The sequence below is a fragment of the Nilaparvata lugens genome, chromosome 3 (genome assembly GCF_014356525.2).
Source record: "Nilaparvata lugens isolate BPH chromosome 3, ASM1435652v1, whole genome shotgun sequence".
Classification (NCBI taxonomy): Eukaryota; Metazoa; Arthropoda; class Insecta; order Hemiptera; family Delphacidae; genus Nilaparvata; species Nilaparvata lugens.
Genome location: NC_052506.1, coordinates 90,672,901 through 90,698,433, shown reverse-complemented (window position 1 = coordinate 90,698,433; position 25,533 = coordinate 90,672,901). Strand labels below are relative to the sequence as shown.

Genomic DNA, 25,533 nt, shown 5'->3' with positions numbered 1-25,533 from the left:
CGACCACTCACCCCTTTCACATCCCTGAACCACGCATGCGCACAAGCACGGTCACCCCCTACCACTTAAGAGTACCCCACTAATGAGCAACTGCTTACTGACAGGGAAAATTCCAATTAAAACACTTCGACCCTTGCGCGTGTGTGAGTGTGTTCTGTTGTATTCTGTGGTAGTGAGACTCACTTCAAACTGTCAGCATTGATTGAATGGTGAGCTTAGATGCTGTTGGTAAGGAATACTGACAGTTTAAAGTGAATCTCTCCGTAGAAGGCTTGCTTGGAGATGAACAGAGACTCTGCTAAGATAGTTGGAGAGTGAGAGAGTGCGATAGAGTGAGAGTGAGAGTGAGCGAGTGAGGAAGAGTGATTGCGAGAGGGGGTGAAAGAGTGAGTGAGAGAGAGATTTGAATTGAATTGAATCGCTGCCGTTATTAAAAACCTAGGAGGGCGAAGTTAGAGAGAAAGAGAGAATGAGTGAGTGAGTTATAGACAGTGTTCGAGAGGTAGTGAGACACAGAGAGAGATACGAAATACTATAAACACTATAAACGAAAGAAAGAGGGTGTAAGAGATTCATTGTTGAATCGAGAGAGCCAAAGTGTGAGAGGGATAGATAACGTGTTCGAGAGGTAGTGAGACACAGAGAGATATAGGAAATACTATAAACACTATAAACGAAAGAAAGAGGGTGTGATAGATTCATTGTTAAATCGAGAGAACCAAAGTGTGAGAGGTTGATTGTAATAGTAAGAGGGAATGAGTATGTGACATGTGAAGAGTGAACGAAAAGTAAATGTGAGAAAGAGTAAGTGACAGTGTGTGAGAATGAGTGGGTGTGAGAGAGAGAAAGTGCTGAGGAAAAGAGTATTTCTAAGAACTTTCCATACATCATCCGTTTTTCATCCTAGTAGAGGGCTTTTCATTATAATTGAAGGGTCTCATTTGATTGCTAGGCCTGTCTATTTGTTCATTTTGCAGTTATTAGTTTTCCCTGGTATTATGGTATTAATTTGTCGAGTTCTGCAGTAGTGGATTAATTGATTAGTTTGGTTTTTATTGAGATTACTTCTGAAATCAGGAGGTGGACTTGCGTGTGTGGGAGTATGGTTCATGTATAGATTGGTTGTTTGTTTCATTATTGATTGGTTCAATCGTAATGAGAATTTGATCAGGAATATAACACGGTGAACATCCTGAATTATAGGGTCAGTATATTGCACGTCAATTTTTTTAAGTTGTGGATGAACTATATCATATTCTAGAGCTTGATTTTAGCTTAATAATTGGCATGTGTTGGAAGTTTTAATGAAGCTGAAATTATTGTAATATTATGTTATCGTTGAAGTGAATTAAATATTTGTTTCATATATGGCTTGATTGATATCGATCAAGATTATATAGATCTTGATATCGATCTAGTATCGATCAACTATAAATACCTTATCACTATCATTACTAGAAAGCCCTCGTTGGAGTTTAAATAAGTTGTGGATCATGTAGATCAATCAGTCAACTCATAACTTATGAGCTCAACGCTGTCGTTATTAGATTAGTTTTATAGAACTGCTTTAGAGTCTCTCCACTAACTGATAGTGGAATCAGCTGAAAAATCACTCCCGATGGTTCGTAAGCCACCTAAATCCATTCATCTCCTTCTCATTACCGACGCACAAGCATAGGACTGATTTTGGATATTTTGCTATAGAATCCACCAAATTACGCATATATTATGACTTTGGCATGATAATCGCACTACAAAAATCCAAGGTCATGGCGTTTAAAGGAAAGTGGCCAGTTAGATCCAAGATAGTGCTTGAGAACCAAATTTTGGAACAAGTTAAATGCTTCAATTACTTGGCATGCCGTATCTCATTTGACAGAGAAGATGATGTAAGTGAGAAATTGACAAAATTCAGTGCTGTGTGTGGTGCAATACGTAGAACAATAGGGAAGAAAACAAGACAAGCCACTCAGATGAAGTTCTACAGACTAATGGCTGTACCAATAATAGCTTATGGAAGCGAAGCCTGGGTGTCGATGAAAAAAACTGAGTCACGTATCCAAGCAGCCGAAATGAGGTTCCTTCGAGCAGTCAAAGGTTACACTAAGTTGGACTACATAAGAAACGAAGTAATAAGAACCGAACTGAATGTAGAGTCTTTATTGCAAATATTGAAGAAAAGTAGGGAAGACTGGTCCAGCCATCTACTTCGTATGCCAGCAAATAGACTTCCAATTCAAGCTTGGCACTACAAACCCGATGGGAGAAGAGGCGTCGGACGACCGATGAAGAAATGGATGCCGGAACAGGCCAACAGAGCCTAATCCTTGAATGACGATGATGATGATGATGATGATGATGGTATTATACCAGGTTAATAAATACAATATTAATTATAATTATTATTATATTATTTAATATAATATAATCATATAATAATAATAATAATTATTATTATTATTATTGTATTGTAATAAAAACAATATAAAAACTTGTAGTACACTTTTATTAAAAACTTCAATAAAAGGGTACTACAAGTTTTTATTAATTTGAATAAAGATAGCTTATATAAGTGAAGTGATTTTATTATACCAGGTGTATCTGATAAACCTTTTGGACAAAATTGGTAGCACGGCACTGTACCAAATATACCAAAAGAAACCGACTCCATGGAGTCTTCAGTTTTTCTGTGATTTCTTTCATAATTTTTCTCACATTTTTTCATTGATTTTCCTTTTTTTCTCCAATTCTCCTGAAAGATTGCCATGAATGGAAGGAAGGATACATTGACATCGACTATGTCCAAGCGTCAGCTTTCGAAAGAATCGCTTTTCTATTCACAGATTTTGACTCTCCTTTTCTATTCTTATCTCTCTACTCTTTCTATCAGTCCTCTCTTTCACTCTCTCTATCTTCTCTCTCAGTGTTCTCATCTCCTCAACCTTTCATTCTTGATTTTCCACGAGCAATTTTCGAACATAATACCGAATCGCGCGCATCTTACAATTTTTTTCTTCAGCCCAGCGCGCATTGTTGAATGAAAAACGTTTTTCACAAAGAATTAGATGAAAAAACGAGGGAAAATAATGTGGAAAGCATGAAAGAGAAGGCCTTGCTTTGCTTTCCCATTCATAGTGTATCATCAATCTCACACCGCAACAAATATGGAAAGTCACTACATAAAAAGGTATTTGGAGAGATTGTTGACCTTAAAGGAGGGTTCCCATCTTATGAATTGTCCTACTGAAACTGAAAGTGGTATTATCGATGGATAAATAAGAAAAATAGGACAAAGACAGTGAACTTTGTTACTACTAAGTTGTCTTGTACATTGTTCTTGAATTGAACATATCTATTTGATCTTGTATATTTTTTCTCCTCCTGCATCACACCTTCGTCATCAATGCCTTTCTTCGCGATGAGATCATGATTTTTCTTGAATTTTTTCTGGTCCAATTTTTTTCATCAATTGATCTAGTACATCTATGTAAAAATTGAAAATTGTTGTCCTGGCTCTTGATATTTCCATCTTATTCACAAGAGTTTCACAGTTACAATGTGGCTTGTGATGCATAATGAAGGGCAAAGCTTGAATAAATTGTACAACAGATTAGTTTCCAAACCACTGGAAGCTATTTTAGAAGCTGTAATTTCTGTAGTATTATTGAGCGATTATTCTAGCAACCATAGCACAGAGTGCTTTTCACGAATATTCTTAATTTTTAACGTAGGCTAAGCCAATTTAAAACTTCAACATTTTTCAATTTTTTAATTAATTGATAGTAAATTTGTAAGTATTTGGTTTATTGATGTAATATTAACTGTTCATTCTCGTTTAAAATAATCAATTCTATTTTATCATGCAGGAAACTATATTTTCAATTTTTTTATAATAATTTTTCATAATTAAGATGAAATATTTTGTTGATTATAATTCTAAGGCGATTTGGCAACAGAGCAAAGCGAGATAGTGCTATTCGCTTTGTTGAGTGATAGACAAAGATAGCAATACCATTGCTAATTAAACACTGCCATTATAACGTGGACCTCACTATAGTAATTATTACCTTAGTAGAAATTGTCAATTATCATCCTTGATGGTACTTTTGATTTTTTACTCGTTAAATCTTGATAAATGTTAATGGTTTATAACTTATATCCTCTTATTTATCTCTTTCCTGTACAGGGCTACTTGTAATATAAATATAAAGAAAAAACATGTTGTGATAAAATATTTAAAAAAAAGGGTACTGAGATTTTTATTTTCTTTATATTTAACTTATATCCTGTATTTAGACTAATAATTAAAATCAAGGAAGGGGAAATTTCTGATTCTAGTTGGTGCATATGTGGATATTTGTAAGAAGTCATGTTGTAATTTATAAAATCCAACTCGTATTCCATCACTTCACTATAAAAGTGTCCTGCAACTGAATATTTGATGATAGCATATCAATGCTATCTGAGATGATAGCATATTAATTCATTTTTTTTTTATTTACATCATATCAGCTTTTGGAAAATTGATGATAGTAAATTAATTAAATTTTTGTTTGATGTACTTCTTAGTAGCATTTGGAAAATTGCAATAACATAATCAATGTAAGCTTTCCAAACTTCATAACCAGTACCCGAATTTGTGAATTGATAGAATTAGAATCATCAAATCTAATCCATGCTCAACAATACGTCCCCTCCCTCTACCGCCCTTTAACCGTAATCAATTGACTAGTGATTACTGAGCCTAGTGTGACTGATCAGGGCTTAGACTGCTAATATTATTGTAAATCCAATCAGCTCTTCCTCCATCGACGCTCAAACTAATTACTAATTACATCTTCTTCCCTTTCCTCCTCTTCCTCCTCCTCCTCCTCCTCCTCCTCCTCCTGCTCTTTGTCATCTATCTCTCCAGCACTGGTCCCGTTTTAATCAATAATCAACAACTAGAATAACAAGAACAATTACCGAGGCACTGTGATGTGATTCAAGGTTATCTGCCGCTCTTATTTCTGTTATCGGCACACATTTTAATTAATTAGTTGAGTGGTGATTTTGGTACTCTTGTGCTCTTTTTTTGATCTCCTCCCCATTACAATGTGAAATCACTTACAGGTACCGTGGTCAAGTATATTTTCAAATTTTGAATAGATGCAATGTTGTTTTTTATGTACTTCATTGGTGAAATTACACAGTCATATTTCTGCATTTCATTAACTGCTGGGAACTATTGATAAAATTTTTTGAATGAGAATAATTATTTTGCAATTTTTCCACAGTTTTATTCAACTGTCTTTCTTCAATTATGGTAACTATTGGTTTGCTAACCTTGTCTGTCATTAGAAGAAGACAAATTCTTTATTTATTTATACAATAAGTACATTATCAAAATGATAAAGTAATAAAAATGATTATTAGACAAAGTAAATAACTCTATCATCTTCTAACTTGAGACGGTTGCTAAATAAATTATTTACACTATAAAGATACAAGGAACTAATAAATATTCTATCTTAATTACGAAAAATTCATCATTATATCATGAAAATCATGTTAATTATGAAAGATTCATAATCATATCATGAGAAAATATATGTTTTCTTGACGAATCATATATATTTGAGAAAGAATTCAGTATTAACAGGAATCAACAATTTAATATGAGATCAGATTCACCAGGATAACTTGACTCATATAATATCTCCTATACAAGGTGGTAGATAAGGAAAAGTGGCAACTTTGACCTCCTATCATTTCCACTAACTTTATAACTTGAATCTCATTATAGTGTCGTTTAACTAATATTTTTAAATTCAAGAATGGAATATTGTTTTCCATATTTTATTGTTGGAATTACAATATTGCAAGTCGAGTTCATTCATTTCGTTTATTGGCATATCCATAGTGTTCTCCTAGAATAATCATCACAATTCAACTTTTCATACTGTCGATTGTTGATTTTCATATCATTAACTGCATTTCGACAAGAATTCAAAATCAGAAATAAAGTCTAATTATTGATCGGATTTATAATTATCTGGAATATAGTTTTTGGTCCCAGAAGCTGATAAACCAAAATTTAGAATCACTGATTCAAATTAAAAACAAAAGCTGCTCTCTTATGAAAAATTGAAATCATGATAAGGTAATTGGAGGCGTTGCTACAGAATTCTTCACTTCACATTTTGTTGTTTTTAGAAAATATGAATAATAATTCAGATTGATGCTGTTAATTAAGGCATATAAGATAAGGTGAACAGCATCTAATTAAATTAGCATACAATGTGTGATTAGTGTGCCGTAATAGCTTCAAAGGAGGGAGAAAAGCGTTGAAAATTCTTTAGCTTTTTGTTTTCGTAGCAAAAAGGCTCACAAAGGGAGTGAAAGAGAGACAAGGTGGGAGAATGTGTGTGTGAGAGTGGTTCAAAGTGAATCTCACAATAACTGATTTGTGGATTTAGTGGGAGCTATTAGTGGAGGAAAGAGCATCGGGCCTCTCTGTCTTCAAGAAAGAGCCGTGTAAAAGTTGATATCTCTCGTACTATATTATAGTTCAACTGGTTGAAAGTAAAGAGGTCTAACGTTGATAACGCAAATAAATAAGTTAATTCGACTACAAGCTTGTTGAACCTACTTGTTAAACCTACAAGCTTGTTGATTTTGCTCTAGTGTTGTCCAACAATAGTGGTCTGAAAGATTTGCTTAAAATCAGTGGTATGATGAGATTTATTTCGATTTTCGGTGGAATGGGAAGTATTAATGTTATACGTAAGGAATGCTGATTCATTGAAGATCTCATATTGGAATTGAGTAATTTGTGAAGATTATTCCATCAATAATTCCACCAAGATAGTGAGGTCAATTGGTGATTTTTTAGGGAGGAATTGAATGGATTTTGGGTGGTGTTCTGTTCCGGTAACGAAAAGGAGATATTTTTCTAAGTGTATTTTTTAGAGAGTATAAATGATATATTTATCAAAGAGGTAATAACTATAGAAATTATACTCTTTGATATTTGAGGGTTAAGTGTAAGAGAGGGCCGACTGCGCCCTAACTTCGCCCTCCTAGGTCAAAAATAAAGGCAGTCATTCTAATTCTTTTCTATTTTTTCTTGGTGAGCTGGGGCAGTATCTCTGTTGCGCTTGTTGGGTTGAGGGGGTGTTCCAGTAGTGTGAGAGGGGTATTTGGTTGGAAAGGGAGTTTTGACTGATGTGATATGTAATGGGTGGAGCGGGGAGGTTTTGTTGAATGATCCGTATAATAAGCTATGATGGTTTGGGTGCCTAGATTACAGGGAAAATCTAACAGGCCGAATCAAGCAATTTTGTTGGACCACCTATTGTCAAGTTGTAGGTATATTTTATGAATGAACATGTGAGAATATTTCTATCCCTGATTGGTGACAGTCACTCATGTATTTTTATTCATCCTATCCATGATGGATAATTTGATCCAATCACCCATTCGTCTACGTACACTAAATTTTTATGTTTTCAAGTAAGGACACCAAAGTTAACTCCACTGTTGCCTACTTCTCCATTCCCTATTTTTCTGATACTTCCTTCTCTTTTCTCCACCACAATTTCCTTTCCTACGTTTTCTTTGTTGTCCATTTACCTGTGTGGAAAGATGTGCTTAAATAGCATGATTGGACGACTGCTCGGCCTATTTGGCTGTCAGGCTGAATCAAGTCACTTGTCTGCACAAGTGAAGAAAAAAATGCAGGAAGAAGAAGAAGACGAAGAAGAAGAAGAAGAATAAGTGCTATTCAGAGTACAAATTGCAGCTATTAATTTATTTAGCCTCTTGTCCATTGTCAACTTCATCACCATTATCATCATCATCATCATCATCATTATCATCTACTCATCCCTCCTCATCCTCTTCCTCCTACTCCTCCTTCATCACCTTCTTTTCGTATTCTTTTCTTCTTCTCTTCCTTCATCTCATTTTCATATTTCTTCTTTTTTCGTCCTTCTTTTAGTTTTTCACATATCTATCACATACCTTTTTAGTTTGCTTCAAACATTATCATTCTCTGCTGCTTCTTTCTCCAAAGTCATCTTCTTTAAATTCTCCTTTTGACTCCTTCGAATGTTCTCTGCTAAGAAGAGTTTCATGACTAAGTAGAGGTTTATGATCAAAATAAGTGTTGAACAAACCACAGTTTTAGATGGATTCCGAACGTCTTAGCAGGCGAATACCAAGCGATAGTCACCTTATTTAATAATAATAATCATCATCATCTTCATCATTACCACCACCACCACCACCACCTTCTAGTCCATACATTCATCGTTTTTTTCATCTTAACAATTTCTTTCGTTTCTCCAACTCCCCTCAAGTCTCTTTCTCCTTTCTTTTTCGCTTTTTCTTCTACACTCCACTCTAATTCCGGCTATTATTCAATTTTTCTCTCATTCTGCTGTTGGTATTGTTTCATCGTGTCCCGCCACCCCTCCATCCATCACTTAGCTCCAACTTCCTTCCGTTCTCATTTGCGTGACACACCAGTTGACTTTCTTTCTCTTCCATTTTTTTCTCTCTCTCCTTTTCCTCTCTTTCCTTTTTCTCATTGTTATTTGCTTTTTTCTTCTATTTTCTCTAAGTCCCTTACATTCATTCTTTTCTTTTCTCATTATATTCTTCTTCTCTCTTTTCTTAGTTCCTCTAAATTGCTCCTCCCCAGTCACTACTCTTGTTGATGCATACACTACAAAAAAATGCATTCAGTGACACTTAATTGCGAATGAAGTGTATCAAATACCATAGAACATAATTTCAAGTAATCATTCAGAAATAAATACTGTAAGACTTATAATTATATATTTAATGACATGTAATAATATATTTTAAGTAATCATTCAGAAGTTGATACTGTAAGCCATATAATATCTTTCAAGTAATCATTTAGAAATAAATACTGTAAGATATATAATATATATCAAGTAATCATTTAGAATTATATACTGTATGACAGTACTTTGTGATTTTCATCCAGATTCATTCCAATCAGATCAGAGACCAAAACAAATAAAACAGGATGCGATTCATTGAACTGACGAAACCCATGATTTGGAACAGAGAACAATAATTCACAAAACGTAAATAAAACTTGATTATGTTTCGGATTTGCTTGTAGTTGAACGCTGAAGATGAAGTATTCCAGACTGGAGCTATAAATTCGTAGCATCCAAATAGATGTGACCTTCAACAAGATGATGAAATATTTGAAATGCTATAAACTGTGAACGATGTAACAGTTTAGTGAAGAATTGCTGGATTCTTTTGGTTATTTTGTAATCTTGCATGTTGGCACATGAGGGAAATGTCGTGCTACTGACATTATACAAAGATCTGAAAAACTATAAATACTGTAAAAATTTTCTCCAAGTTTTTCAAGCCATCCTAGTAAATTTTGAATACAGTTCTATACTTTGAATAAAATGAGTTGAGAAGAATATCCGCGTTGCCAAATTACAATAATACACATTCCCCAGATGAAATTTATTGGAAGAGGTAGGTAGTAGGGTTATTTTCTTCTTCTTCTTCTTCTTCTTCTTCTTCTCCTTCTCCTTCTTCTTCTTCTTATTTTTCCCAGGATTACGCGTACACACCTGTTCCGGTTTCAAAGGATATAATTTGTACACTTACCATCTTTTCAGAAGTCTACCAATATCTCTTCTACCATAAGGTCTATATTTAATTAATGCTTTTCGGATTCTATTATCTGATATCCGATTTCATCGCTTTCTTCTACACGACAAACAAAATTGACTCTTGAATAGGTACGATAAGATGTGATTGAAGTCAACAATCTTAAAACATTGAGTTTACAGGCGACCAAACAATCATATCAATCAATAATTTGTTACATATGGTCAGTCGCAGAACCAATCCCCTATTGTTTGTCAGTATGTGCCAAAGTCAACCAATCAGGTGTATCGTTCCAGTTCTTTCCCAATCAAACAAATAAGATGATTGGTCAATGGTTTGCACCATGTCTATTTTAGTAGCATACATGTTCACATATGCCACATCAAGTGCTGGCTGTTTGTCTTTAATCAAACGCTTGCCATGTGTGTACTAATATACTATGACATTCTGTCTGTAAACTCAATTGTCAGCCACGAATTAAATGCTACGATCATACAAATAGGGGTTGCGCAATTGAATTACACAATTACTGAAGTTACACATTCAATAGACCCATTCAATACAACATTCACTAGACCAATACAACAAATAAATTATTGTACTACAGTGGAAGTATTCATTTATTCATTAATTTGTGATTACAATAATAAGAGAGAAGTTCTCTTATTCATATTGAATAAACTTCACATTGGGCTAGTTTTAATTCTAGAAGTAATTTGAAAGAATCGGTCCATCAAGGTATATGTGCCAAAAAAACTAGTGCTCCATGATTTCGACAATATTTTCTGCTATTTCATGCTCAAATTTTAGTTTCTTAGAGATCGAGAATGGTGTAGCAACTAAAACTTACATTATTCACTGTAAGAAACGAAACACTTTTCAAGTATTCTAGCTTGCTGTTCACACAGAGACTCTTTTAACGACAATTGTCTCTTGTCATTTTGATTGATTAGTATTTAAATTGTTCCAAAAATGTTATTCCAACAAAATTATCATATTCTATGATGAAAAAACATAATCTATCGTAAATTAACATGATTTCTCATTTTTCCAGGTGAGCGTCTCCCACAAATCTTGGAGAAATCTTCAATTTTCTGTGAGTACTGAAATTTCTCTGTTCAATTTATCAAGATTTCTGTAAGTAGAGGAAATACGTAAACGAGACGCTTAGCTATACAGATATCATAGCTTTGTATTGATCACAAAATAATGAGAATGATTTCTTTATTTCAAACCGTTCCAGCCGCCTTATCAATGACAAAACAAAACTGTTTGCAGTATTTGATTGTTACTGAGGATAAGAAGTGGATGGAGTAGAAAAGGAGTAGACAGAGAAGAAGATGAAGAAGAAGAAGAAGAAGAAGAAGAAGAAAAAGGAGAAGAAAAAGAAGAAGAAGAAGAAGAAGAAGACGATGACGGAGAGAAGGGTTATCTTTAGTACAAATCAAAGCAACGATATAATGACAACAGATAGCCTTTTTAAGGCACTTGCCTTCTTCTTAACAAGACGGCCAATCACATATTTCTCCCTCCTCTTCTCCTTATCATCATTATCCTTTGTCTTCTCCTTCTTACTTTATCCCCTTGTTCTCCTTCCCACTATTAACTTCTCTTCAGCCTTCTACGCTCATGTTTAACATTTGATACACATTTTTACTTCAGGACTCAAGTTTCTTTACTTGTTCAGTCTCTTGATATTCATCCTCTTCTACATCGTCAAGATCTTCTAATTCCTTCTTTTCTCTATTCTTGATCTCTAACTTCATATCTTCTTTTGTATTTCCAGATTTTTTCATGTCTCACTCCTTCAATTTGATACTACAATCTATTACTTGTTTCCGTTCTCTCCGATATGTTCTTTATTACTCATTACTCATTGCAATCTTATTCTCACCCTCTCTATGGTTTATCTATTCTCTTCCTCCTATTCGTTCTATCTTCACTTGCTCAACCAAACTTTTCTCGGTTTAGAGATAATTTCGCTTCTTACTTACTTTTTATCCTCATTCGTCTCTTCTTTACAATCAAACTTTTCACATTCTTTAAACAACCTTCCACCACTCCTCTTTCCTCCATGTTCTTAGTTTTCTGTTTTAAATTTGTTGATTATTCTTCACTCGCTCATCTATCTTTCATTTATGAGATATTTTCCTCCCCACTTTCTTCTAATTCAAATTCGTATTTTATTTACAAACAATTCTTCTACCTTTTGTTCAACATTTCACTTCTCCTGTTCCCTCGATCATGTTCGTAGTTTTTATGTTTTACAAATTTATTGTTCATCCTTTTTCCTCAATTCTTCTGCTACTTTGATTCCTTTTATGTCAATCTTTCTGCACTTCTCCCATTCTTCTAACCCCTCAACGTACTCAAGTTTCTTCGGCTCTTCACTCCTTCCATATCTGCTTTTATTTCATTCACCAACTTCTTATCTCTTTTCCTACCATTTCTCCCTATCCTTCATTCTTTTTGAAACTCTCTGTTATTCTCTTTCTCATACTATTCCTTCTTCTCCCTGGCCTATCCTTGTCTCCTCATTTTGGAAGAGTGGAAACCGAGACAAGAAAAATGAGAATAGAAGGAGATGCAGGGATTGTTAGCGCCTTCACAACTCCTTATCAATTCTGTTTGTCAGATCTCCGTGTAAGATCAAGTCTATATCTATACTGTAATAGCATCTTTGTTCTTCATTAATATAGTGAGATTGGAGTTCACTTTAAACTGTTAACATTTACTGAATGGTAATATTATTGGTTCTATTCATGAGGAATATTGGTTCTATTCATAAGGAATGCTGACAATCTGAAGTGGATCGCATTGTAGGTGACAATTGACAGACATGTGGACAGGACCCTTAACTTGTAGAAACTCTTGTTCTCTAGACAGCAACAGTCAAATCCTTCAAAGTGAGATCAAATTCGAAATGCCAGCATTGTTTGAATGGTAACCTGAATGGGTAACATTGATTTTATATTATAGAATACTAATTTAAAGTGAAAAGTGAAATCATAACCTCATTTTTTTCGAAACTTTCATTCATCAAAATTTGGGAGGAAAGTTTGGGCTATGCTTGTTGTCTTCTCCTAATCATTTTATATTGCAAAATGATGATTTTTGATTGGCAATACTGATTATTTAAATGAATCCAAACTGAAGTAACATGTCGAACTACAGGTTTGGTAGCGATATAAAATAAAATACGATTGGGTGGTATGGAATAATGTCCCATACCTTAAACGCTCTCAAGTGAAGCTGGATTTTCACATATCTCCAAGAGTTTCAGATTTTCATATCACTGATATCGAAGTTTGATATCAGTATCAGAGTCAATGACCGGTACAGTGAAAACAATATAATTCCCATCAGTGGTAAGGGAATAGTCATTCCCTCCAATCCGTCGAGTGAGTATGAATAATCCCATAAGAACTCAAAAGTATAATACCATAGACTGGATAAGAGATCAAAAGTATAATACCATAGACTGGATAAGAGATCAAAAGTATAATACCATAGACTGGATAAGAGATCAAAAGTATAATACCATAGACTGGATAAGAGATCAAAAGTATAATACCATAGACTGGATAAGAGATCAAAAGTATAATACCATAGACTGTATAAGAGATCAAAAGTATAATACCATAGACTGGATAAGAGATCAAAAGTATAATACCATAGACTGGATAAGAGATCAAAAGTATAATACCATAGACTGGATAAGAGATCAAAAGTATAATACCATAGACTGGATAAGAGATCAAAAGTATAACACCATAGACTAAATGAACAGAACTGTAATAACACTTTCTCTGTTCCGGACACTGTTTATACTGTTAAGTGAGCTACACATTGATGTGAGTTACACACACATCGATTTTTGGATATTCGATTTTTTGCCGTCCTTTTGAATTCTACTATATTAGGCGGAACTTGACAAACATCATCTGAATAATCTAATAGTATTATAAGGACGGAAAAGAATCGTACATTCAAAAATCGATGTGTCTGGAAAAGAATCGTACATTCAAAAATCGATGTGTCTGTAACAAGCCTTACTGATATGTGGAAGTCCGCCTATATAGTGGAAATTACTACCAGCTATAGAACTCCAGAGATAGACTGTATTTTTGCTTCTAATTAGATATTTCTCAAAGGTTATTGTTGATTGTGATGATTTGTTGAACAATATTGCAATCTTATTTGTTGAAAATGATTTATGAATATCAGTAACCACTTTGATAGGAAGCCTTGGAACCATATTAGGAAAACTTCATTTCATTCAAAGAGTCATTGTTTCATAACGAGATAAAGGTAAGGAGGTAAGGGTGAGGAGAGGATAAGGATAAGGGTAAGGAGAGGATAAGCCAAGAAGTGTTCAAAAGGGAATAAGAGAAAAATAATTGTAATGAGAAAGAAAGAGAGCGAGAGAGGGAATGAGAGCGAGTGAGAATGTGTGAGCGAGAATGAATGTGTAAGAGAGAAAGAGAGAAAATGGGAGAAGTTGAACCTAGATAGAGAATTAATCTCTGGGTTCACCTCAGCTAGCTCCAACGTTGCATTTAGAATCCGACAATAAATCTAGCCAGGCCAATTTATCATAACTAATTGCCTAAATGCCTAGCTGTGCGACTTTCACTGAATCAGTATTCAGGAGAAAAAGGAGATAAGGTCATGTGCCGAGAGAGGACATACTGAGTTCTAACTTCGCTATTGCATTTGGTATATACTGTATATCAGGGCTATTGATTCATGGTTTGCTTCCTAGGACACTAGACTATAGAATCTGCACTATAGATTTAATATAAGAGATTAATTCTAATTAAATCTTTAATCTTCCAATATAAGAGATATTAATTATTTATTCTTTATCGATTCATACAACAAGTATATCATAAAAATGATATGGAGAGAAAAAATAAGGTAACCTTGTGCTATTCCTCTCCCAAATTTAGATAAGGTTATACATAGTCCATTTGGTTCATTATGTTTCATGAGTATCCTAGAAACGAAGTCTGAATTTGATGGTTTAACATTTTAGAAGTAAATTCCGATCATACTTGCACGGACAATCGCATTCAAGAACATTCCAATTAAGCTTCAATTCATCATCAAACTGAGGAAGTATGAAAAAAATATCATACTCTGTCTAACAAATGAATAAAATCTTCTCCAACTTTGAGAAATATATATCGTGAAACTCTGCATCTTTTCCTACATTTTTCCTAAGTAATTAGCACGAGGCAACCTATGGAAGTGAAGTGGAAACTGCCAAGCAATAATGTATTTATAGCGAGATTCACGTCAGACTGTCAGGATTGGTTGAATGAGAAGGTATTACTGTAATTGATAAGGATTGCTGACAGCTCACTTTAGGACGACGGTAATTAACGATTAGAGGAGATATTTGGTGTGGCGGGACTGGCCAGCATGGCTGCACTGATTTGGCGGGAACCGTCATAATTGGCTGATTTCCTGTGCTATCAATCAAGAGGAAAGAGAATGAGAGTCTCTCTCTTGTCGATTCTCTCTTTCTCTCTCTCCTCATATCTTTCACTAATGATTTCTCCCTTACTGAGAGGGAAAGAGAGAGAGAGTGAGTGAGAGGGTGTGATTGAGTGAAAAGGAGTAATCAACAGTATGGTGGCTGCATCATATCATTCTAATTAACCATCCAAACTCTATATCTCTCAATCCTGTATTCTGTACCCCAAATATCCTAAAGACTCATCATCATCGAAACTTCATACTAAAAAATCTGGTGTGGTACACTCACACAACTTTCCTTGCCGTTATGAAAAATGATCACCTGACGCTAGTGTACTCGCGCATCTCAAGTCTACTTATAAACAAAGATCTGAGCCAGCTGGTGACAGGACAATAACGCTGGAGACATACGAGGTCTGCTATCTCTTCGTAGTGAATGATTTAATAGAACCAACAGTTGCCAAGAGTTTGCAATAATCACATTTTCTCGGATTTCAAGCTTATTTTCAATTCTAGGTGGAAATGTTACTGGACATTAATTTATTGCAGAGATTTTCATGCTCAATCTTTTCCACTTGAAAATTTTTGTTTAATTGTATCTGAAGAGTATTTTTACCATAAAAATGATATGGAGAGAAAAAATAAGGTAACCTTGTGCTATTCCTCTCCCAAATTTAGATAAGGTTATACATAGTCCATTTGGTTCATTATGTTTCATGAGTATCCTAGAAACGAAGTCTGAATTTGATGGTTTAACATTTAAAGAGTTGGCAACCAATGATTGCCGACATTTATCGACAATTTTGAGTTGCACGCATTAAAACAACTGCAACTCGCATTGTCAACCGTAGTTGGAGACCGATTTTGCGAGTTGGCAACCGAAATTTGGTTTTCCGACCGGAGTCGGTAAAGATCAAAAAGGTTGCCAACCCGGTCGGCAATGCAAGTTGCAGCGCTAACTCGAGCTGCAACTTGAGTCTGCAACTACCCCGCTACCCCTCCCGCCTGTTGGCTCCACGTGGTCGCGCTGCGTCAGTTCCTCAGTTCAAGCAGGCTAGTCGTCGTGAGTTGTTGTGTTTTGTGTATGGTTGTTGTTTGTGCTAGTGCAATGGAAATCTTTAAAGTGAAGTGGATTGGACAAAATGATCAGGTCATTACTTTGATAGAGTTGTTTAGAGAGAAGCCTGTCTTGTGGAACCACACCCTTTCGGATTTTAAAAACAAAAATTAAAAAAATTATGCTTGGAATGAAATTTCCCAGGAAATAAAAGTAAACAAACTTGAAGTCCAGTATAAAATGAGGAATTTGATTACAACATTCCATCGAATTAATAAGAAGGGAAAAATTGGATCTGGAGCCTGAGGGTGATGAAGATACATTAACTAAGCTATAATGTAAGCTAAGCTATACATTACTCAAGCTAAGCTATACATTACTTAAGCTATAGAGTTTCTTTGTTTGATTTGGAGTTTTTCTGTTGTATACATTTATTTCTAATTTTATGAATTGTGGTACTTTGAAACATTAACTTAACTTTGTGTTCATATTTTATTTACAAGTCACTACCAGGTTGCAACTTTGTTTGTCTAGATTTATTAACTCAGTGCACAACGTAAACAAATAAAAGGTATCTAAAAAATAACAATATTTAGTAATTTTCTTTCTTTGCCAAACAGTATGTTATCCTTCAGGAAACCTATAACAGCCTCACAAATCTCTGGCACTAAAATAGATATCGCACTTTTGGAAACTTTAAACAAATAACTGAGACTTGTATAAGAGTCGCCACTTGCCAAAAAGCGCAATGTAATAGCCAATCTTTCTCGCACTGGAATTTCTTTCCTGTAGTTAGTATCATGTTTACTAATTATGTGTCCAATACCAACCATTAAACTTTAAAAATCGTCACTTGACATTCTTAAAAAGTTTTTTACAAAACCATCGCATCTCAATTCTCCCGACAAAGGATCTGTATCATCTCGATTCAAATCATTTAAAAGATCGCTGCCGCTATACTTTGCTCTTGCCTGCAATGAAGGTCGAACCCAGTATCTTCTCGGTTTTTACATTTTGATAAAATAACACACGCTGCCGCAGCAAGAACAACCTCTTCAGCACTCGACATTCTACATTCTGTCTGATTTTCTACATACTGTAAAGTTTAGTTGCAAGTTGCAGGTTGCAGACCTAAAAACAAACTATGTGCCCAGGTTGCAAGTACAAGTTGCAGACTTCCATCGGCAACTAGCGTCTGCAATCGAAGTTGGCCATTTTTCGTTGCCAACTCCGGTGTAAACGCGGCTTTAGAAGTAAATTCCGATCATACTTGCACGGAGAATCGAATTCAAGAACATTTCAATCATGCTTCAATTCGAGACTAAATTCATCATCAAACTGAGGAAGTATGAAAAAAATATCATACTCTATCTGATAAATAAATGAAATCTTCTCCAATTTAGGGAAATATCTATCGTGAAATTCTGCATCTTTTCCTACATTTTTCCTGAAGTAATTAGCACGAGGCAACCTATCGAAGTGAAGTGGAAACTGCCAAGCAATAATGTATTTATAGCGAGATTCACATCAGACTGTCAGGATTGGTTGAATGAGAAGGTATTACTGTAATTGATAAGGATTGCTGACAGCTCACTATAGGACGACGGTAATTAACGATTAGAGGAGATATTTGGTGTGGCGGGACTGGCCAGCATGGCTGCACTGATTTGGCGGGAACCGTCATAATTGGCTGATTTCCTGTGCTATCAATCAAGAGGAAAGAGAATGAGAGTCTCTCTATTTCTGTCTGTCTCTTGTCGATTCTCTCTTTCTCTCTCCTCCTCATATCTTTCACCAATGATTTCTCCCTTACTGAGAGGGAAAGAGAGAGAGAGTGAGTGAGAGGGTGTGATGGAGTGAAAGGGAGTAATCAACAGTATACGTTGGCTGCATCATATCATTCTAATTAACCATCCAAACTCTCACTCCTGTAACCTGTATTCCAAATATCCTAAAGACTCATCAACATCGTAACATAATACTGAAAAAATTGTCAAATTTCTATGCTGTAGTGCTAGAAGAGTACAGCCTTGAAACAGTAAGGGCCGGCTTCCGAACTCAGGATTTAGCTAAGTTCTAGACTTTAAACAGCTGGAGTCAGAAAATTGGCTTTCCAAAACGGGGCGTAGTCGCAGTTTTTATGACAATCTTTATTTTCTCATTTCTATAATTAGAAACGTTTCTCCTCGACGACATTAAACATTCCTAAATCATTCAAAATAGCTGAAACTTTGCACTATTTTCTCTGTATTTTATTCTGTGCTAATTTTCTAGTTTATCGAAATTTAATTCAAAGGTGACTGTGACTATGACTACGACTACGCCCAGTTTCGGCCAAAAAGCCAATTTTCTGACTCTAGCTGATTAAAGTCTAGAACTTAGCTAAATCCCGAGCTCGGAAATCGGCCCTAAGTTATTCAACCTGTACCTGAACTATTATCTACTAACTGATTATTGATTTATCCTTATCCTGAACTCTATGATGACAGTTCAAAACTATTACATCTAGTAATGATACAGTTATAATTATATAGGTGATACATGTCACAGAACATATTTTGGTAGTAATGGATTCATTTTGAATGAACACAAAAGTCGGTACGCTATTGGCTTGTGATGATTGTGGAAGAAGAAGACTAAGAAGAGATAAGATGATGATGATGATGATGATGATGATGATGATGATGATGATGATGAAGAAGAAGAAGAAGAAGAAGAAGAAGAATAAGAAGAAGAAGAAGATGGCGATGATGATGATGGAGGAGAGGAAAAAGAAGAAGAAGATGATGATGATAATGAAGGAGAAGAAGAAGAAGATGATGATGATGATTGATGATGATGAAGGAGAGGAAGAAAAAGAAGAAAAAAAAGAAGAAGAAGAAGATGATGATGATGATGATGATGATGATGATAATGAAGGAGAAGAAGAAGAAGAAGAAGAAGAAGAAGAAGAGGGAGGAGGGGGATAAGAAGAAGAAGAAAAATAGAAAGAAGAATCAATGGAGAAAAGCAATTCAAAGTGAGAATGAATGGATGAAAATAAGATGACAGACATACCGACAGAGAATATTAAAACCGTGTCCAGCACAAAAGGAAATAGAATAAAAGAAAAGAAAGACCAGCTCACGTTATATAATTACACAGTTTGATGGATTTAAATGAGCAGGTAATCAGCTACGGATGGTGTGGGTGGGTAAGTGAGAAGAGATTGAAAGAGGAGAGAGTGTGTGAGAGAGAATCAGGGTGTAAGAGAGAGCGCAATGCATGCATGTACTGCATACATCTACCCAACACCATTTTCAATTATCATTTTATAGCCTTGCTTTCATACCATTTCACACCTCTCATCTAACGTTTTCCCTTCTTCTTCTCCTCCTACTCCTACTCTCCTTCTTGTCACCCTCCTCAACCCCAACCATCACTCCCTTCAACCACTCCTCCCACTCTTCATCTTCATCACCATCCTATCCATCTATTGTGAGGTTAACGTTATAACGACAACGTATTTGATTGACATTCGTGTTGCTATCCTTGTCTATCATTGGAAAAAGCAGATAGTGCTACCCTTTTCTAACTCCACAACGTTGCCAAATACGTTTTTAACAATGTAAAAATACATTTAATTAAGGCAGACAATCAGAAACGCTGCTCTTCTATCTTTATTCACTGCCATTATAACGTGGACCTCACTCATCTTTCCTTATAAATTTGCACTTTGAACTATAGTGAAGTCCACGTTATAATGGCAGTGGAGAAAGATTGGAGAAAAACGTTGCCGTTCCTCTGTCTTGTCAATGCCTTCTATAGACGGTAGCTGATACTGGTTTATTGATGTAATATTAACTGTTCATTCTCGTTTTAAATAATCAATTATATTTTTCAATAATTTCATAATGAATTTTCATAATTAAGATGAAATATTTTGTGAATTATTAATTCTACATTGTTAAAAGACGATCTGGCAACAGAGCAAAGCGAGAAAGAGATAGCGCTATCCGCTTTGTTCAATTTAATTCAATTCAATTCAATTCAATTTATTTCACCAAAACACAAAAACAGTACAAAGATGTGACAATCAGAAAAAAACAATAATAATTATTATTCTAAATATCTATATCATCTGTCTGTAAAATACGGCTGGAGGTGAATAACTACTGGCATAAGTGAAACACTTGTTCGCCAGTAGGAGCTAATAATTTAAAATGGAATCTTTTTATTCAAACAATGGTAAGTATATTTGAAATAAATGCTATTAATTGTGAATTAATCCCGACAATAATGAATAGTTTTTAAAGCTGAAAAAATTTTTGAACTCATGAAATATTAAGATGGAAATAATAGTTGTGAAGTATCCGGTTTTTAATATTTATTGGTACAAACTTAATAGGTACACCGATGAGCTCGTTCGGGATGCAGTTTACAATCTTTGGAGCGATGTATACCAGCTGCTTACGAATAACCGTTAAATTCGAATCATAAGTAACATATCTATTTAGATTGTATCTTGTTCTATGAGTTACATTGATTCTTGAAAATGAGCTTCTATGTTTATTGAAATATTTAAATATGCTAAGCACATAGAGTTGACGGATTGACATGACTCTCAATTCACTGAATGCAATTTTTGAAGGGAACAATATGGGTTTATTTAATATGGTTTTTATGATAATTTTCTGTATAATGAATAGTGGTAACAAAAGAGTGTCATAAGTACCTCTCCAAACCATAATTTAATAGAGATTGTACAATTGCAAAATAAAGCATTCTCAACTTTGATAAATCAAGTATCGACCTCAACTTATAAAAATTAAAGGAGACAAACCTTAGTTTATTGCATAGGTATTCAATATGCCTTCTCCACTTGAATCCCTCCTCGTGAATGATAGACAAGGATAGCAATACCATTGCTAATCAAACACTGCCATTATAACGTGGACCCCACTATAGTGGTTTTTAACAAGGTATATGACAATCTCTTTTTCGTTTTTTGAGAACACTCTTCATCAGCTCTACTGTTTTTTTTTCTCTTTTGACCTCTTCATCCTCAACTGGAAACTCATTTTCCTCACTCCACACTTTCCTGTACTAATACTCTTCCATTTGTACTTGATATTCTCTCAAAATATTCATCAAACCTTCGTCTTACTTTCATCATTCTCCTCTCTCTAATCCTCCACTCACCTTCTTTTAACACTCAGCCTGAGACTTCTCTCTCTCTCTCCCTCCTCTCACTTCTCTCACTTCTTATGTTCTCTTCATCTCCAAGTTTCTATTCTTTCCATTGCATCCTTTCTTGTCTTGCCGAGTACCATCTAATCTACCACATAAAAAATAGACAGCTGCAAATTTTAGTATCAATTTTATTGTTTTTAACTGCCTAACAGACACATTAACGCATCTCACAAGAGATAATTATCACTACAAGGCAATATACCATAAAATTTCACAATTCAATTTGAAAATTATTCCATTATTGCCAATTAACTTCTTAGAGCGGTACTGTTCTTGGTGGTTCTTTGATCATAGTCGGTTTGAGAACTGAAAAATTGTTGAAGCATTAAAGTTATGCTTCATAATTATTGATAATGAATTCATGAACTAATTATTTACTTGAAAATGTTAATGAGGATCAAATGGACAAATGGTGCAAGACCTTTTTTTCGCTGGGTTGATGATACAGCATCAGGCTCTAGGCGTGATGATAATTATATTAATGATAGTTATTATAATAAGGGTTGAGTGGACTTGGAAGTTTTGTGTCGTTTCCGTGTCATTGAAGCGTGGTTATAAAGCTTATAACTGTCAGTTGGTGAAACTTACTCAAGCTGCCACCCTTCCAAGGGACCGCGTGCTTATCTGATAGGTATGTGAAGATAGATACGCTACTGATTACGAGGACAAACTCTTAGTAGATCAATCTAGCCGCTGGGCTGATTATTTAGAATTATTTTTCCTCTCGATAAAGTGTCGGTTAATTGACATCAGATAAATAATATGAATACATTTAAAAGAGAAAAACAATTTTTAGATAATAAACAGTGTTCCAAAAAAGTTTTCGTAATTTCTGGTAGGTAGTAAGTAATATTCAATATAATATTCGTTTGCTTTACCCCTCTATTTATGAGAAAAATGTATTTCGAATCAAATAATCAACTTTGAAACACTGTTTCAAATTATTATGCTGCATCAAGGTAGGCGCACACAGATCGTCATCGGACGGACTACACGCATCGGACGGATCGGGCGATTAGATTTGTTTGCATTGTTTTTAATTTGTTGTACGCATACCTATCCGCATCGTATAGGTATGCGCACTCCAATTGAAAACAATGCATCAAATTTAATCGCCCGATCCGTCCGATGCGTGCCGTCCGTCCGATGACGATCTGTGTGCGCCAACCTTTAGGCTGGCCACTGACGGTAGGACTCACAGATGTTCATCATGAATGTTTTGTCATCAGCGAGAGGCTTCCAACATAAAATAAACAACCAATAACATTGATTCAACAACTGGTAAATCACAAATCGTAATGATGGAAGATTAATTAAACCTCAACTCAAATAGAGCAGCATAGAAAAAAATGGGAGATACGAAAACATAACCACAAAAAATTTTGCTCGAAATCTTTCGCTGTGATAATATACAACAATGTATGACGACATGTGTTTCATGCATGTTTTACTGTTAGTGGCCAGCCTAAGAAATAATACGTTTATTTAGTCCAGTCACTATATACAGTAAATTGGTGCATGCAATTTATATTGTAGTTCTGATTTTTTAATATATTGTTTGGGTACATAAGAGAAGTCCAGAACCAATTTCTTCATACAAAATTTCCTTGTGCTAGATACAGAGTGGCCCAAAAACCTTGTATTTTCGGCTCATTTTCCAGTTTTTAGTTATTTCTGCCAAATCTCGTGATCGGATAGAAAAATTTGCTCCTGACTTTTCTTTAGATTATAAAATTCTGAATAAAATTAGATCTCTCCGAACTCTCTATCTCCAATGAGTACTAAGTTATGATTTTTTCAAAAATGAGTGAAATATGAAGGAAAAATAAATCCTGATGGACTTCAGTTTTTGATCAACAATATCTTCCGATTGTTACCATTTAGATGTATGATTCAAAATCCCTTTGGGCGTATTTTTGTGCTCTACAATCTGAGATCAGGTAGAGCGCTTTATCTCATATAGATTTCCATGTACACCTGACAACAATGCTCCTTGTATTGTGAAAAACACCTAATTTTCAACTTCAAACATAATCATCAACTACATTGTCCTCACATTGATATTTCGCACAATGACATAAGTTCATGAGATTATGTTCTATGAGAATCACCCGTTAGATGCACTTCTTTTCAGTAGTGGAGAGGCGCGCTTGAGGACACCTCAAGGATCAAAATTTCAAACACTTATAACTTTTGACACAATGCTCAGATTTCATCGTACTACACTTCATTCTTCTCGGATTGTCAAGGCGGTCCAAAATCATGCATCATAAGTCAACAAATTCGATTGAAAAATGGAAAGTTTGTTGTTGAGTATAAGAGTTTGTTGTTGTTGAGCCCGTATTCCAATACACAAAAAATGGCCATTTTCTATATTAAGAGCAAATTAGATAATAAGAGCAGAGGGATTTTGAAATATATACATCTAAATGGTAACAATCGGAAGATATTGTTGATCAAAAACTAAAATTCATCACAATTGATTTTTTTCTTCAAATTTCACTCATTTTTGAAAAATCATAACTCAGTACTCATTGAGGATAGAGAGTTCCGAATCATCTCATTTCATTCAGAATTTCATATTCTAGAAAAAAGGCAGGAGAAAATTTTTCTGTCGATTACGAGATTTGGCAGAAATAGCTGAAAACTAGAGCCAAAAATACGATGTTTTTGGGCCACTCTGTATCTAGCACAAGGAGATTTTGCATGATGAAATTGGTTCTGGACTTCTGTTATGTACCCAAACGATATATTAGAAAATCAGAACTACAATATAAATTGCAAGCACACCCCCTTTTTTATGTCTTTATTGACTGGACTATTTAGCATTTCACAATATGAAACATCCTCCATGAAGGTAGACTGGTATAGGAGTTACACAGTGACACTAATTCTAAACTGTCAGCCACCCTTATAAATGAGAAACATTGGTAGCTTCTTATTCAACCACCATAGCTTCCCATTCAACTCACTATAGCGAATTGGGTAAAGTTGCCGAATATATCATCTTACTTACTTTGCATACGCCATAGTTCCTAAGAAACAACACAAAATTCCATTTGAAGAGACTAGACACAGTACTGATTCCAAAGCTTCTCATTCAACCAATGCCGACAGTTTTAAATGAATCTCATAGTAGCTGATTGGGTTAAGTTGCCGAAAATATCATCTACGCATACGTCACAATGGTGGAGAAACACACATCACAGCATTTCATGGGACTAGACATAGTACAAGCATTGGATTCCAATGACTAAATACAGGACGCATTTCATGAGACTAGAAACAGTATAGGTGTTGGATTCCAGTTACTGTATACAGGACACTGTACGTGTTGGTTGCTGGCTTTTGTAAATATGCAGGCTCCAACCAAATTGACAGACGCAAACTTGAGATGGGCAAGAATCAGTTTGAAGTATCTATTCTTGTCTGACAGTGTGCATCACTGCGACACTTAAGTGACATTTGACCCTCACGACCAATAGGATTGCGAGGATTTGCCTCCAACAATGGCCGGTCAAACTCTTGATTCAGAGATGGGGGCCTTATCGAGACTTGTTTAATATTTCCATTTATTTTTTCTCAAGAGTTGGCTTGATTGATCAATGATTAGTTTTCATATAGTGTTTTAGATTATTGGTGTAAATTCCAAATTGTAGTAGACATAGGTTACTCACTTTGTCTCATTTTTGACAATTCCTGTTGATATTGTAAAAAATTGTCATGACAATTTTACACAAAATGTGAAAGTTTATTACAATCTAAAAAATGATAACAATTTTTATATTCTGTTAAAACCTCTACACAATCATTTTAATATTATTCTCCAGAAAATTATGATCATCAACCATCCTCTATTAATTTATTTCTATTCCTCTGGCATTATCTATAATTTATTGTTTTCTTTAAACGTTGATTACAATCTAAAAAATGATAACAATTTTTATATTTTGTTGAAAACTCTTCTCAATTATTTTAATATTATTCTCAAGGAAATTATGACCATCAACAATCCTTTATGAATTTATTTGTACTTCTCTGGCATTTTCTATAATTGTTTTCCTATTTAATGACAATTAGATTGAATTCAAATTTGACGTCAACTG

The 25,533-nt window shown here is 34.8% G+C and overlaps 2 protein-coding genes across 2 annotated transcripts in view; both read left to right on the top strand.

The window, feature by feature from the left end:
* Positions 1 to 25,533, top strand: part of LOC111059209 (paxillin homolog 1) — a 444,946-nt gene that overhangs the window by 89,470 nt on the left and 329,943 nt on the right.
* LOC120350635 lies at positions 1,739 to 18,874 on the top strand. Its single transcript, XM_039425023.1, has 2 exons — positions 1,739 to 2,361; positions 18,847 to 18,874. Exon 1 carries the CDS (start codon positions 1,740 to 1,742, stop codon positions 2,322 to 2,324), a length of 585 nt encoding a protein of 194 aa, XP_039280957.1. The 5' UTR covers position 1,739; the 3' UTR covers positions 2,325 to 2,361; positions 18,847 to 18,874.